The following is a 13,445-nucleotide window of genomic DNA, read 5'->3' on the forward strand; positions in this document are numbered from 1 at the left end:
TAGACAGCCTTTCAGTCAAGAGGAAGAATTCTGCTATAATGTTATTTTATGGTAAAACTACAAACAATTCTTTAATTAAACTTCAGAAATGTTATCCCTTTAAATAACTGAAAATATATTTAGCACTTCTGGGTAACTATGAATCAATTTGAATCAATTCTAATTCTGGGAAACTGATGAACATTTCAGCTCTCAGAACTTGACTTATTGGCTGTACATCAATGAACACATCAATGAACAATGGAAATCATCTTGGAAAATATGAAATTTCTTGTTCTTCTAAAGAAGTTTTCTTTAAATAGTTTTGCTCTTTTGTGATAAATGTTATTGAGAGGTTGATGCAATGTGAAATGACAGAAGGGCGCTGTGGCACAGAAAAGAATTTGCCCTTTATGTCTTGCTTTTCACAACCACCAGATGTCTTGAAGCACTTCACAGAGAATAAATTGTAGTCACTATTGCAATGTGGCAATTATTTAAGCACAGCAAGCTGCCACAATTATGATAATGACCAGATATTCTGATTTTCTCGTGTTGATTGAGGGATAACTATTGGCTAGGATATCAGGATAACCCCCGCATCTCATGATTTCAGTTTAACATCTCGTCCAAAAATGCTTCTTCTGACAGTACGGTACTCCTTCAGTACTGCACTAGCACGTGACCAATAATATCAAACTTTCCCTCTCTTGTGATGATGAAAATTACACCCATTTGATAAGGTGTGGATTATGGTATTGGTAGATGAATCAATTTAAGGGGAGGTGGTGACGTAGTGGTGATGTCACTAGACTAGTAATCCAAAGTTCTGGATAAATATTCTGAGGACATGGGTTCCAAACTATTGTGGCAGCTGGTGAAAATTGAGTTCCATTAGAAACAAGAAGCCTGTTGAGTGGCAACCATGTAACCACTGTTGATTGTTGTAAAAACCCATCTCGTTCACTAATGATTTTTAAGGAAATAAATCTGCAATCCTAAATTGGTCTGGTCCACATGTGAATCCCTATGCTCAGCAATATGGCTGACTCTCAGGATGGACAATAAATACTGGCCTAGTGATGCCTATGTCCCATGCAGGAATAAAATCAAATTGCTCTCTTTTCAATGAAATTCCAAGAATAGTATTTTAAAGTTAATAAAGGCAATTATGAGGGAATGAAAGTATTTAATTGTACAAGGATGGGTGGTAGGTCACAGGCTTGGACAGAATATAAATAACAACAAAGGATCACAAATATAATTGAATACAAAAGCAAAGAGGTTATGTTTCAATTGTACAAGGTATTGTACATGCAACCACAGCTGGAGAATTGTATATAGTATAGGTCTCTTTATTTTCACAAAGATGTAAATGCATTAGGAACACTTCAGTGAAGGTTTACTAGACTAATGCCTGGAATGAGTGCATTGTCTTGAGAGGAAAGGTTGAACAGGTGAGAATTGTACCTACTGGAGTTTAGAAGAATAAGTGATGACTTGATCAGAAGGGTCTCCACAGGATAATTGTGGAAAGAATGTTTCGTCTTGTGAGAAAATCCAAAATTGCAGAACACTGTTTAAAAATAACAGGTCGCCCATTTAAGAAATAGTCTTTGGAGCTCTTCCTCAGGAAAAACAGACTCTTTGAATAATTTTAATGGAGAGGTAAAGAATTTGTGATAAAACAAGAAGGCGAAAGGTTAACAGAGAAAGCAGGAACATGGAGTTATCAGATCAGTCATCATCTTATTCTTCATCAGAGCAGACTCAAAGGGCCAAGTTGCCTACTCCTGCTCTTAATTCATATATTTATATCTGTTACAGCAACCCTGAAACAAGTCCACACCGACCCTCCGAACAGTAACCCACCCAAACCCATTCCCTTACGTTTTTCCCTGACTAATGCATTTAACCTACACATCCCTGAACACTACGGGCAATTTAGCATGGCCAATTCACCTAACCTGCACATCTTTGGACTGTGGGAGGAAACCGGAGCACCAGGATGAAACCCCGCAGACAAGGGGAGAATATGCAAACTCCACACAGACAGTTACCAAAGGCTGGAATCAAACCCAGGTCCCTGGCGCTGTGAGGCAGCAGTGCTAACCACTGAGCTACCATGAAACCTATAGCAACCCCAAAACCCAATTTAATTTTTGCAGTTATAGAACTGGAATTCACTTGCTATCCTTCATTATTACACACTGGTATGTATTGTTTCTTGAAATTTGATTTACTCAAGTTCAATATTACACATCTAGTTTTTATTTTTAATTTATTGATCTATAATAGTACAATGTCCAAAGCTACTATTAGACAGGATTTGAGGTGGTAATTGTGTGACTTTGATGCAAAATGTCAATCAAGTTAGGTAAACCAAAACATTTGTACTGGCCATGCAATCATGTTTCACAGACTATATTCAAAAAAACATGCCAAAGAAGAAAGCTCTTCCTTCTAAATGTTCGCTCCACCCCGCATCACACTCCTCAGACTTGCTCTGCACCAATTTCACCTCCAAATTCAACTGTATGAAACCTTCTAGATAGCACACAAACCAGAATTTCAAGTGTTTCCTCGAGCAGTGAGAATCCATTCTCTCACTCAGTCCTTAAAGTTTTTTGACAGCTACTTCTCTATCCAACTCTAGATGATACAAAAAAGTTATGGTGAGCTTTCAACTTAAATCAGTGCCAAATATAAAGGTTAATAAACCTCAATAGTGTTTGCCATCGAATTTCAAAATGTGATCAGGCAAGGAAAGTACTCTATATGAATTTGAAATGATGGTGTTCTCCAACATTGTCATTCTTTGTGGCAGAAACTCAAGGGGTGGGCAATGCTGGTTTTTTTATATAAAGAAAACCCTTGGAACTGATATGGTGCACCAATTAGATAGTGTCGTACTGTCTGCTCAATGTCCATCCATGGAACTCCGTGCTGATCAACCAAGCTGACCAGATGGTGGCGCTGGCGTGTGGCGTTTTGGTAAACAAACCAGTATATTGCTGCATTATTTCACGTAACATTCAAGATGAGAATTTGTGAACTTCTGAAGTAAAAAATGTCCTTTTGAAATTACAACCATTGATATTCACAATTGAGTTTTGCTTGGTTGAACTAACCACAAGGCTCAATTTACACTTTAATTGTTGTAGGTACTCTTGGATTAAATATTTTTCAATAATTTTGAAATCATTATAGAGTCAAAGAGTCATAGAGATGTACAGCATGGAAACAGACCCTTCAGTCCAACCTGTCCGTGCCGACCAGATATCCCAACCCAATCTAGTCCCACCTGCCAGCACCCAGCCCATATCTCTCCAAACCCTTCCTATTCATATACCCATCCAAATGCCTCTTAAATGTTGCAATTGTACCAGCCTCCACCACAGCCTCTGGCAGCTCATTCCACACACTTACCACCCTCTACGTGAAAATTTTGCCCCTTAGGTCTCTTCTTTATCTTTCCCCTCTCACCTTAAACCAATGCCCTCTAGTTCTGGACTCCCCAACCCCAGAGAAAAGACTTTGCCTATTTATCCTATCCATGCCCCTCATAATTTTGTAAACCTCTATAAAGGTCATCCCTCAGCCTCCAACGCTCCAGGGAAAACAGCCCCAGCTTGTTCAGCCTCTCCCTAAAGCTCAAATCGTCCAACACTGGCAACATCCTGTAAATCATTTCTGAACCCTTTCAAGTTTCACAACATCTTTCCGATAGGAAGGAGACCAGAATTGCACGCAATATTCCAAGAGTGGCCTAAACAATGTCTTGTACAGCCACAAGATGACCTCCCAACTCCTGTAATCAATACTCTGACCAATAAAGGAAAGCATACCAAATGCCTTCTTCACTATCCTATCTACCTGCGACTCTACTTTTAAGGAGCTATGAACCTGCATTCCAAGGTCTCTTTGTTCAGCAACACTCCCTAGGACCTTACCATTAAGTGTATAAGTCCTGCTAAGATTTGCTTTCCCAAAATGCAGCACCTCGCATTTATTTGAATTAAACTCCATCTGCCACTTCTCAGCCCGTTGGCTCATCTGGTCCAGATCCTGTTGTAATCTGAGGTAATCTTCTTCGCTGTCCACTACACCTCCAATTTTGGTGTCATCTGCAAAACTTACTAACTGTACCTCTTAAGCTCACATCCAAATCATTTGTATAAATGACAAAAAGTAGAGGACCCAGCACCAATCCTTGTGGCACTCCACTGGTCACAGGCCTCCAGTCTGAAAAACAACCCTCCACCACTACCCTCTGTCTTCTACCTTTGAGCCAGTTCTGTATCCAATGGCTAGTTCTCCCTGTATTCCATGAGATCTAACCTTGCTAATCAGTCTTCCATGGAGAACCTTGTCGAACGCCTTACTTAAGTCCATATAGATCACATCTACTGCTCTGCCCTCATCAATCTTCTTTGTTACTTCTTCAAAAAACTCAATCAAGTTTATGAGACATGATTTCCCACACACAAAGCCATGTTGACTATCCCTAATCAGTCCTTGCCTTTCCAAATACATGTACATCCTGTCCCTCAGGATTCCCTCCAACAACCTTCCCACCACTGAGGTAAGGCTCACCAATCTATAGTTCCCTGGCTTGTCTTTACTGCCCTTCTTAAACAGTGGCACCACGTTTGCCAACCTCCAGTCTTCCGGCACCTCACCTATGACTATCGATGATACAAATATCTCATCAAGAGGCCCAGCAATCACTCCTCTAGCTTCCCACAGAGTTCTCGGGTACACCTGATCAGGTCCTGGGGATTTATCCACCTTTAACCGTTTCAAGACATCCAGCACTTCCTCCTCTGTAATCTGGACATTTTGCAACATGTCACCATCTATTTCCCTACAGTCTATATCTTCCATATCCTTTTTCACAGTAAATACTGATGCAAAATATTCATTTAATATCTCCCCCATTTTCTGTGGTTCCACACAAAGGCTGCCTTGCTGATCTTGGAGGGGCCCTATTCTCTCCCTAGTTAGCCTTTTGTCCTTAATATATTTGTAAAACCCCTTTGGATTCTCCTTAATTCTATTTGCCAAAGCTATCTCATGTCCCTGTTTTGCCCTCCTGATTTCCCTCCTAAGTATACTCCTATTTTCTTTATACTCTTCTAAGGATTCACTCGATCTATCCTGTCTATACCTGACATATGCTTCCTTCTTTTTCTTAACCAAACCCTCAATTTCTTTAGTCATCCAGCATTCCCTATACCTACCAGCCTTCCCTTTCACCCTAACAGGAATACACTTTCTCTGGATTCTTGTTATCTCATTTCTGAAGGCTTCCCATTTTCCAGCCATCCCTTTACCTGCGAACATCTACCTCCAATCATCTTTTGAAAGTTCTTACCTAATACCGTCAAAATTGGCCTTCCTCTAATTTAGAACTTCAACTTTTAGATCTGGTCTATCCTTTTCCATCACTATTTTAAAACAAATAGAATTATGGTCGCTGGCCCCAAAGTGCTCCCCCACTGACACCTCAGTCACCAGCCCTGCCTTATTTCCCAACAGTAAGTCAAGTTTTGCACCTTCTCTAGTAGGTACATCCACATACTGAATCAGAAAATTGTCTTGTACATACTTAAGAAATTCCTCTCCATCTAAACGTTTAACACTATGGCAGTCCCAGTTGATGTTTGGAAAGTTAAAATCCCCTGACATAACTACCCTATTATTCTTACAGATAGCTAAGATCTCCTGACAAGTTGTTTCTCAATTTCCCTCTGACTACTGGGTGGGTCTACAATACAATCCCAATAAGGTGATCACCTTTTCTTATTTCTCAGTTCCACCCAAATAACTTCCCTGAATGTATTTCCAGGAATATCCTCCCTCAGCACAGTTGTAATGATATCCCTTATCAAAAATGCCACTCCCCTTCCTCTCTTGCCTCCCTTTCTATTCTTCCTGTAGGATTTGTATCCTGGAACATTAAGCTTCCAGTCCTGTCCATCCCTGAGCCATGTTTCTATAATTGCTATGATATCCCAGTCCCATGTTCCTAACCATGCCCTGAGTTCATCTACCTTAGGCCACTTGCATTGAAATAAATGCAGTTTAATTTATTAGTCCTACCTTGTCCCTGTCTGCCCTGACTGTTTGATTCACTTCTGTTCTCAGCTGTACCCGTCTCAGATCGATCTCTTTCCCCACTATCACCGTGGGTCCCAAGCCCCCACCTTACTAGTTTAAATCCTCCTAAGCAGTTCTAGCATATTTCCCTGCTAATATGTTAGTTCTCATCCAATTTAGTGCAATCCATCCTTCTTGTATAGGTCACTTCTACCCCAAAAGAGATTCCAATGATCCAACAATGTGAATCCTTCTCCCATACACCAGTTCCTCAGCCATGCATTCATCCGCTCTCTCCTCCTATTCCTGCCCTCACTAGCTCGTAGCACTGGGAGTAATCCAGATATTACTACTCTCAAGGACCTCCTTTATAAAATTCTGCCTAATTCTTTGTAATCTCCCTTCAGAATCTCAACCTTTTCCCTTCCAATGTCATTGGTTCCAATGTGGACAATGACCTCCTGCTGGCCCCTCTCCCCTGTGAGAACATTCTGCACTCTCTCTGAGACACCCTTGATCCTGGCACCAGGGAAACACCACACCATCCTGCTTTTTCTCTGCCGGCTACAGAAACATCTGTCTGTACCTCAGACTACAGAATCCCCTAACACAATTGATCTCTTGAATGTCGACGTACACCTCGTTGCATTAGAGCCAGTCTCAATACCAGAAACTTGGCTGTTCATGCTACGTTCCCCTGAGAATCCATCACCCCCTACATTTTCCAAAACAGCATACCTGTTTGAAATGGGTATATCCACAAAAGACTCCTGCACTATTTGCCTACCTCTCTTACCCTTCCTGGAGTTAACCCATCTATGTGACTGTATCTGAGACTTTCACTCCTTCCTATAACTGCCATCCACCACAAGCTGTTGCTGTTGCAAATTCCTCATCGCTTCTGTCTGTCTCTCCAACCGATCCACTCGATCTAATAAGATTCACATCCAACAGCATTTATGGCAGATATAATCCGCAGTAACACTTAAACTCTCTTTAAACTCCCACATCTGACAAGAAGTCCATATCACCGCAAAGGCCATTTTTGCTCCTTCACAACCTACAGACCCAGAAAATAACACTGTCTTATTCCTCTACAAACACTGACCCAGGTTAAATTAATAGCTATGGCTTATATTTTAAGTTTAATCAAGAGACTTATCTCCAAAAACATATAATCAAAAAAGCACCCACTGTACTCACTAATACAACCTTTCTCTTGGACAGACTTAAAACAACAATTAACTTATCTGATTTTTTTTAGATTACTTACAGTGTGGAAACAGGCCCTTCAGCCCAACAAGTCCACACCGACCCGCCGAAGCGCAACCCACCCATACCCCTACATTTACCCCTTACCTAACACTACGGGCAATTTAGCATGGCCAACTCACCTGACCTGCACATCTTTGGACTGTGGGAGGAAACCGGAGCACCCGGAGGAAACCCACGCAGACACAGGGAGAACGTGCAAACTCCACACAGTCAGTCGCCTGAGTCGGGAATTGAACCCAGGTCTCCGGCGCTGTCAGGCAGCAATGCTAACCACTGTGCCACCGTGCTGCCCTAAATTCTGTGCTGTGAATTTCGCCCAACAGTTCCTCCAAGATTAGTTGTGAATTTCACTGTTTGTTAATATTCCCAGATGCACTCCGATGTCCAGCGATACACGAATTCAAACAGCAAAGGCGGTAACTGTGCAGGTTCTCTATCTCTCTCTCTCCTGCACTGTTCTCACCATAATAAGTGAGGAATTAAATAAGTTTGTTTAAACATCATTAGTTGCAAAATGCTTTCTGTAAGGAAGAATAGCCAATGGCCCAGGTCAAAAATAAAATCAAAAACATGATGTTTTTATGGTTGTTTTTGGGGCTCAAGCTAGTGTAAACTCAAACTAACAAATTAGAAAATGCTTTGAAGTATAGAGTTTTTATACAGGGACAGCGTTATGTTTTAAAATAGTTTAGTTTTACAACTTAGAGTATGTTAATTTTGTATGGTGATTTTAAGCTTTATGCATTTTGCTGTATTGTGTAATGGTATTCTGTCACTTAAATATGGTAATACAATATGATTCTTGCTCATTTTTGAACAACAAAAGAAGTCTGTATGGCCTTTGTCAATCACCTGAGTTAACTATTTCAGGTATCAATAGTTATTGTGGAGTCACCAATAGTTCTTTTAACTAAAAAAATACTGATAGGCTTTAGAATATTCTCTGAAAGATTACTCTATTAATGCTTTATTACTCTATTAATCTTTGATCTCTAAGCTAAAAAGAAGCTGGAAAACAGATATGTGATTGACATTTCAAGGAACAAATCAGGAGTGGTGGTAAGTGATTAGGTTACTTATAGTGTGGAAATAGGCTCTTCGGCCCAACATATCCACACTGACCCCCCCGAAGAGCAACCCACCCAGACCCATTCCTTACATTTACCCCTTCAGGTAACACTACGGGCAATTTAGCATGGCCAATTCACCTAACCTGCACATTTTTGGACTGTGGGAGGAAACCAGAGCACCCGGCGGAAACCCACGCAGACACGGGAAGAATGCGCAAACTCCACACAGACAGTTGCCTGAGGCGGGAATTGAACCCGGGTCTCTGGCGCTGTAAGGCAGCAATGCTAACCACTGTGCCACTGATCATCACTTTTGCAGAAACAAGTCAAGAATCTGTCAGAGACTGTTTAGATTGATCATGTGCTGTCCAAATGACAAGCCCATTAAAAGCTCAGGATACCTTTGGTCATATAATGGTCGCCAATGGTGACTCTTAGTGGTTTGGTACAGTCAAAAAAACTGAAGACAAAAGGAAAATTTCCAGAAGAGATCAAGAGGGGTGTGCTTAATCAGCCAGAAACTGCAAGCTAGCATTCCACTGAGGTCTGACTCAATCCACTGGTTTCATTGTGTTTTCTTTTGTATGTTTTAACAAACAATAAACTGTATGAAACCTCTGAAAATAACTTTCTTGAAGAAGTCTCGTCAGGACTGGTAAACATTTTGACTGGCTTTCTCAACTTGACTTTAATTCTAATTGACTTAAGTCTTGCAATGTTGCTACACAGTATTCTTAATTGGGTTATATCTATGCAAACTAAATGCAATAACTAAGATGCATCCTATAAGGTGAGCACCAGTTTTCTTAATTGGGTTGTATTTGTGTAAACTGATTTCCTACCTCTGAAACATGCCTTTTCTTTTAAACCAACCTGTTCAGAAATGTTATAACACATATCTGGGTTGGGTGGGATTTGAACCCACACCTTCTGACCCAGAAGTAGGAACACTACCACTCACAAGAACCCACAAGTGCAGAGACAGGATATAAAACAGAAGTTTCTATGGAAAAAAGGAAATGGATGTAAACAGATCTTTTCATTGAGAATATGAAGTATGACACTATATTATCTTTGATTAAAAAACAGGAATTCATTAAATTTGCATAAGTAAGTATTAATATGGTTGAAGTAGCCATTGTCCTCAGAATGCACTCAGGTTGTGGTGAAGCTTCTCTCATCCTGTCCGCTCCTCAAATTTGACTTGCATAGTACTATTAAAACTGTAACTTAAACTTCCAAGTATACTTATTTCTGGTATCTGAAGTGAAGTTTAATGAGAACTAGTATAATCAACAATACAGAGATTCTTGAGCATGGCAATCAGATTAAGTGTTGGGTATTTCACCACCACAACCTGTATATGATTACAAAGATGACAGCTCAGTAGGTGATCTACTCATTGCACAGTACCAGTCCTCTGCCCTGTTCTCATAACCTCAAACTTGACATGGCTGGTCCAATACAACATCTGAAAACTGACTTTCCCCTCTCACCCCACCACCCTAAAATATGTTTAGTGGAGGAATTCTTTAGTGGAGGGCTATCTTTTATCTGAGAGTATCCAGCACTTATACACTTAACATACTGCTTGTCATCCCAGGCCTAGACAATATCCAACTGCTATAACAGGGCACAGATTGCTTCCTATCCAGGGCTCTGTGAATGCCAAACATTGTAGAATTTTGAGCAAATACCCTCACACTTCACATTGTCAGACACAAAAGGCAATTGATAAAACAGCTTAAAGATGCATTAGCCAATGACACATTGGAGCTGTGATTTTTCTTTAATTCACCCCCCCCCGGTTAACTTCAGTTATGTCAGGCTCTTCAATGGCAAAATCTGCTTAAACATTAAGGCAGCTACTCTGATTTGTTATGGCATTCAAGGCTTATACCTGTGTCTGGATTGAAGCAATGATGAGGTCAAAATACAAGTGTTTTCTTGAGATGATTCGTGTTAGAGGATGCCTCTAAATTCAAGTTGCTGTAAATTCTTTAACTGTTCATATGGCTTTCAAATCATAAATAGATTGTGATGCTTCTCATGTTACTGAGACATTGAAATCATTTTCTATTAAAGAGATTAATCAAATAATAAAGGCGAAGAAAAGACTTTAATCATTAACATCTTCCAGTTCGGACGAGGCGCCATGGACCCGAAAGATTCTCATTTTTCATCAGTGCAGCCTGATTCACAGAGCAGTCACCAGCATTTTCCAATCGTATTTCCAGCTTTTGCAGTGGAAGGAAGCCAATCAGGCCAGAGTGATAGATTACACAAATTTACCAGAGATCATTTTCAGCCACTTTACACGTCGTCACAATTCCTTCAATTTTTTTGTTTTGTAGAAACCTCACTCTCTTCCTCTCCTTCCACAGTCACAGGAGTACCAGAACGAATAATTTATTCCAGTCACTGGCATTGTTGCTGTAAAGAGGCCTGCAACTTTAATTGGAAGCATGCTTTCAATGTAAGTACATTACATCAGGATGTATCTGACTGCTCACCTTTTGTTTCATGATCTCTTCTATGCTTCCAGAAACTAGACATGTACTTGTACCTTTTACCACAAATGTTACAAACCATGTCACCTAGAAAGGAAACAGGTTTCTGAATTATTGAAGTAATCTAACAAAATGGGAAACATTTTAACAATTAATAAGGGGAGACAGCAATTCATAATCAAAAGCTTATTTTTAACCTGAATGATGGTTTTGAATTTGACTGTCCACTACTGGGGAATCCTGTAAAGCAGTGAATTGGTAAACAGTAGGCAATTCAGAACTACCTGCAAATGAATTAAAAAAAAACAAAATTGCAATTCATTTTACAGCACCAACAAACACATCATTAAAAAATGTTATTTCTAATCTGTAATACGTTTCCTGCCTTTTATATTTTGTAAACTGGCACTGTGCACATTTCTTGGTCAACGAGATTGATTGCAACAAGGAGGATAGCCTAAGGTCATTACTATAGCAAGCTCCAGGAACTGTCCCAGCTGTCCTTTGGGCAGTGAGTTTCCACAAAGCATCAGACTCCAGATTAGGTTTAAATCACTGAGCATGCTCCATGCAGAAGGAAGGGCATTCATTCTGCCACTACTACAGATCTTTCCAGTTTGGTATGTAATGATCAAGGTAACTTCATGAGGACCATTTTGTTGCCCTTATTTGAGGAATGGTATTAGAACAGGTATTTTAAATGATAGAATGGAGTATCATTATTCTTATTTTGAGCAAAACTGAATAAACCACTTCATGGATAAATATTACACTGTCCTTCATAGATTTATTCTGGAAGAATTATTTATCTTCTTAATGATTTTTAGTTCCTGAAAGTTTACTACTGTTCCTTTTCTTTCTCAGCCTGATAATTGTAATCCCAAAGCAGTCTTTCACAGTATTACTCAAGGTCTTCACTCGAGCACAAGCTAGGCGAATCTTCTAGCCTCATTTTAAGTCCTTATGATTTGGTCTTTTCAGTTCCTGAATGAACTTTCACCCACATTTTGGTGTGCTGAACCATAAACATATTCATCCTTCTGCCATACGCACGCACTTTCAGATGCTAGCAGACCATCTGCATCTGAGAGTTTTCCCAGAATATCTTAGAAATCCTTTCTCTCAAAGCCTATTTCCCTGGCAAGCTGAATCATATTGGACTTGCATCCAGGTAGGCAGGCTGAGTAATTACATTTGAGACCACCAAATCTCTTTAATCTTGGAAATAAATGAACAATTTAAAGAATGATTTGGATGAGAATATAGAAGGCATGATGAGTACATTTGCAGATAACACCAAAATTGGTGGCATAGCAGACAGGCAGAAGCTGGAGATCAGAGTAGAGAAGTGTGGTGCTGGAAAAGTCGGTCAAGCTGAAGGGCTTATGCGTGAAACATCTGCTCCTCAGATGCTGCCTTGCTCGCTGTGCTTTTCCAGCACCACACTTTTTGGCATAGTAGACAGTGAAGGAGGTTTTCTAAGATTTCAAAGGGGTCTTGATCAAATGGGTTAATGGTCTGAAAAATGGCAGATGGAGTTCAATGTGAATAATTTTTGGTACGACCAACAGAGGTAGGACTTATATAATTAATGGTAGGGCCTTGGATACTGTTGTAGAGCAGAGGGATTTAGGGGTTCAGGTACATAATTCTTTGAAGTCGCGGGTAGACAGGGTGGTTAAAAAGACATTTAACATTCTTGCTTTCCTTGCTCAGTTCTTTGAGTATATAGGAGTAGGAAATTCATGTTGAGGTTGTACAGGACATTGGAGTATTGTGTCCAGTTGTGGTCGCCCAGTTATAGGAAGGATATTATTAAGCTGGGCAAGGTTCAGAAGAGATCTACCAGGATGTTGCCGGGTTTGGACAATTTGATTTATAAAGAAAGACTGTTTAGGCTGTAACATTTCTCACTGGAGTATAGGAGGTAGAGAGGTGACCTTTTGAAGCTTATGAAATCTTGAATGGTATAGATAGGCCTTAATGGCAGTTATCTTTTCCCTAGGATAAGGGAACTTCAAAACTAAAGGGCACAGTTTTAAGGTGAGAGGAGAGACATTTAAAAAAGACAAGTGGGGTAACCTTTTTTTACACAGTGGGTGGTTCACATGTGGAATGAACTTCCTGAGGAAGTGGTGAATGTGGACACAATTACAACATTTTAAAGACATTTATGGGCATAGGTTTAGGATGAGAGGGGAATGATATAAAAGAGACCTAAGGGGTAACCATTTCACGCAGAGGATGGTACGTGTATGGAATGAGCTGCCAGAGGAAGTGAAGGCTGGTACAATTGCAACATTTAAAAGGCATTTGGATGGGTATATGAATAGGAAGGATTTGGAGGGAAATGGGCCGGCTGCTGGCAGATGGGACTCGATTAGGTTGGGATACCTGGTCAGCATGGACGAGTTAGACCAAAGGGTCTGCTTCCATGCTGTACATCTCTATGACTCTATGACATTTGGATAAATACATGAATAGGAAAGGTTTGGAGGGATATGGACCA

The 13,445-nt window shown here is 40.2% G+C and overlaps 1 protein-coding gene across 4 annotated transcripts in view; it reads right to left on the minus strand.

Annotated features, from left to right (window-relative positions):
* LOC132825671 (zinc finger protein 85-like) overlaps window positions 1-13,445 on the minus strand; it is a 92,222-nt gene that overhangs the window by 47,938 nt on the left and 30,839 nt on the right. For all 4 annotated transcript variants that reach the window (XM_060841050.1, XM_060841049.1, XM_060841047.1 and 1 more), the window contains exons 5-6: window positions 11,134-11,220; window positions 10,940-11,023 (exon numbers count right to left, since the gene is read on the minus strand). In XM_060841050.1, the coding sequence (XP_060697033.1) occupies window positions 10,940-11,023; window positions 11,134-11,220 (171 nt within the window). The remainder of the gene's footprint in view (window positions 1-10,939; window positions 11,024-11,133; window positions 11,221-13,445) is intronic.

This window comes from Hemiscyllium ocellatum, chromosome 21 (assembly GCF_020745735.1).
Source record: "Hemiscyllium ocellatum isolate sHemOce1 chromosome 21, sHemOce1.pat.X.cur, whole genome shotgun sequence".
NCBI classification, from domain to species: domain Eukaryota; kingdom Metazoa; phylum Chordata; class Chondrichthyes; order Orectolobiformes; family Hemiscylliidae; genus Hemiscyllium; species Hemiscyllium ocellatum.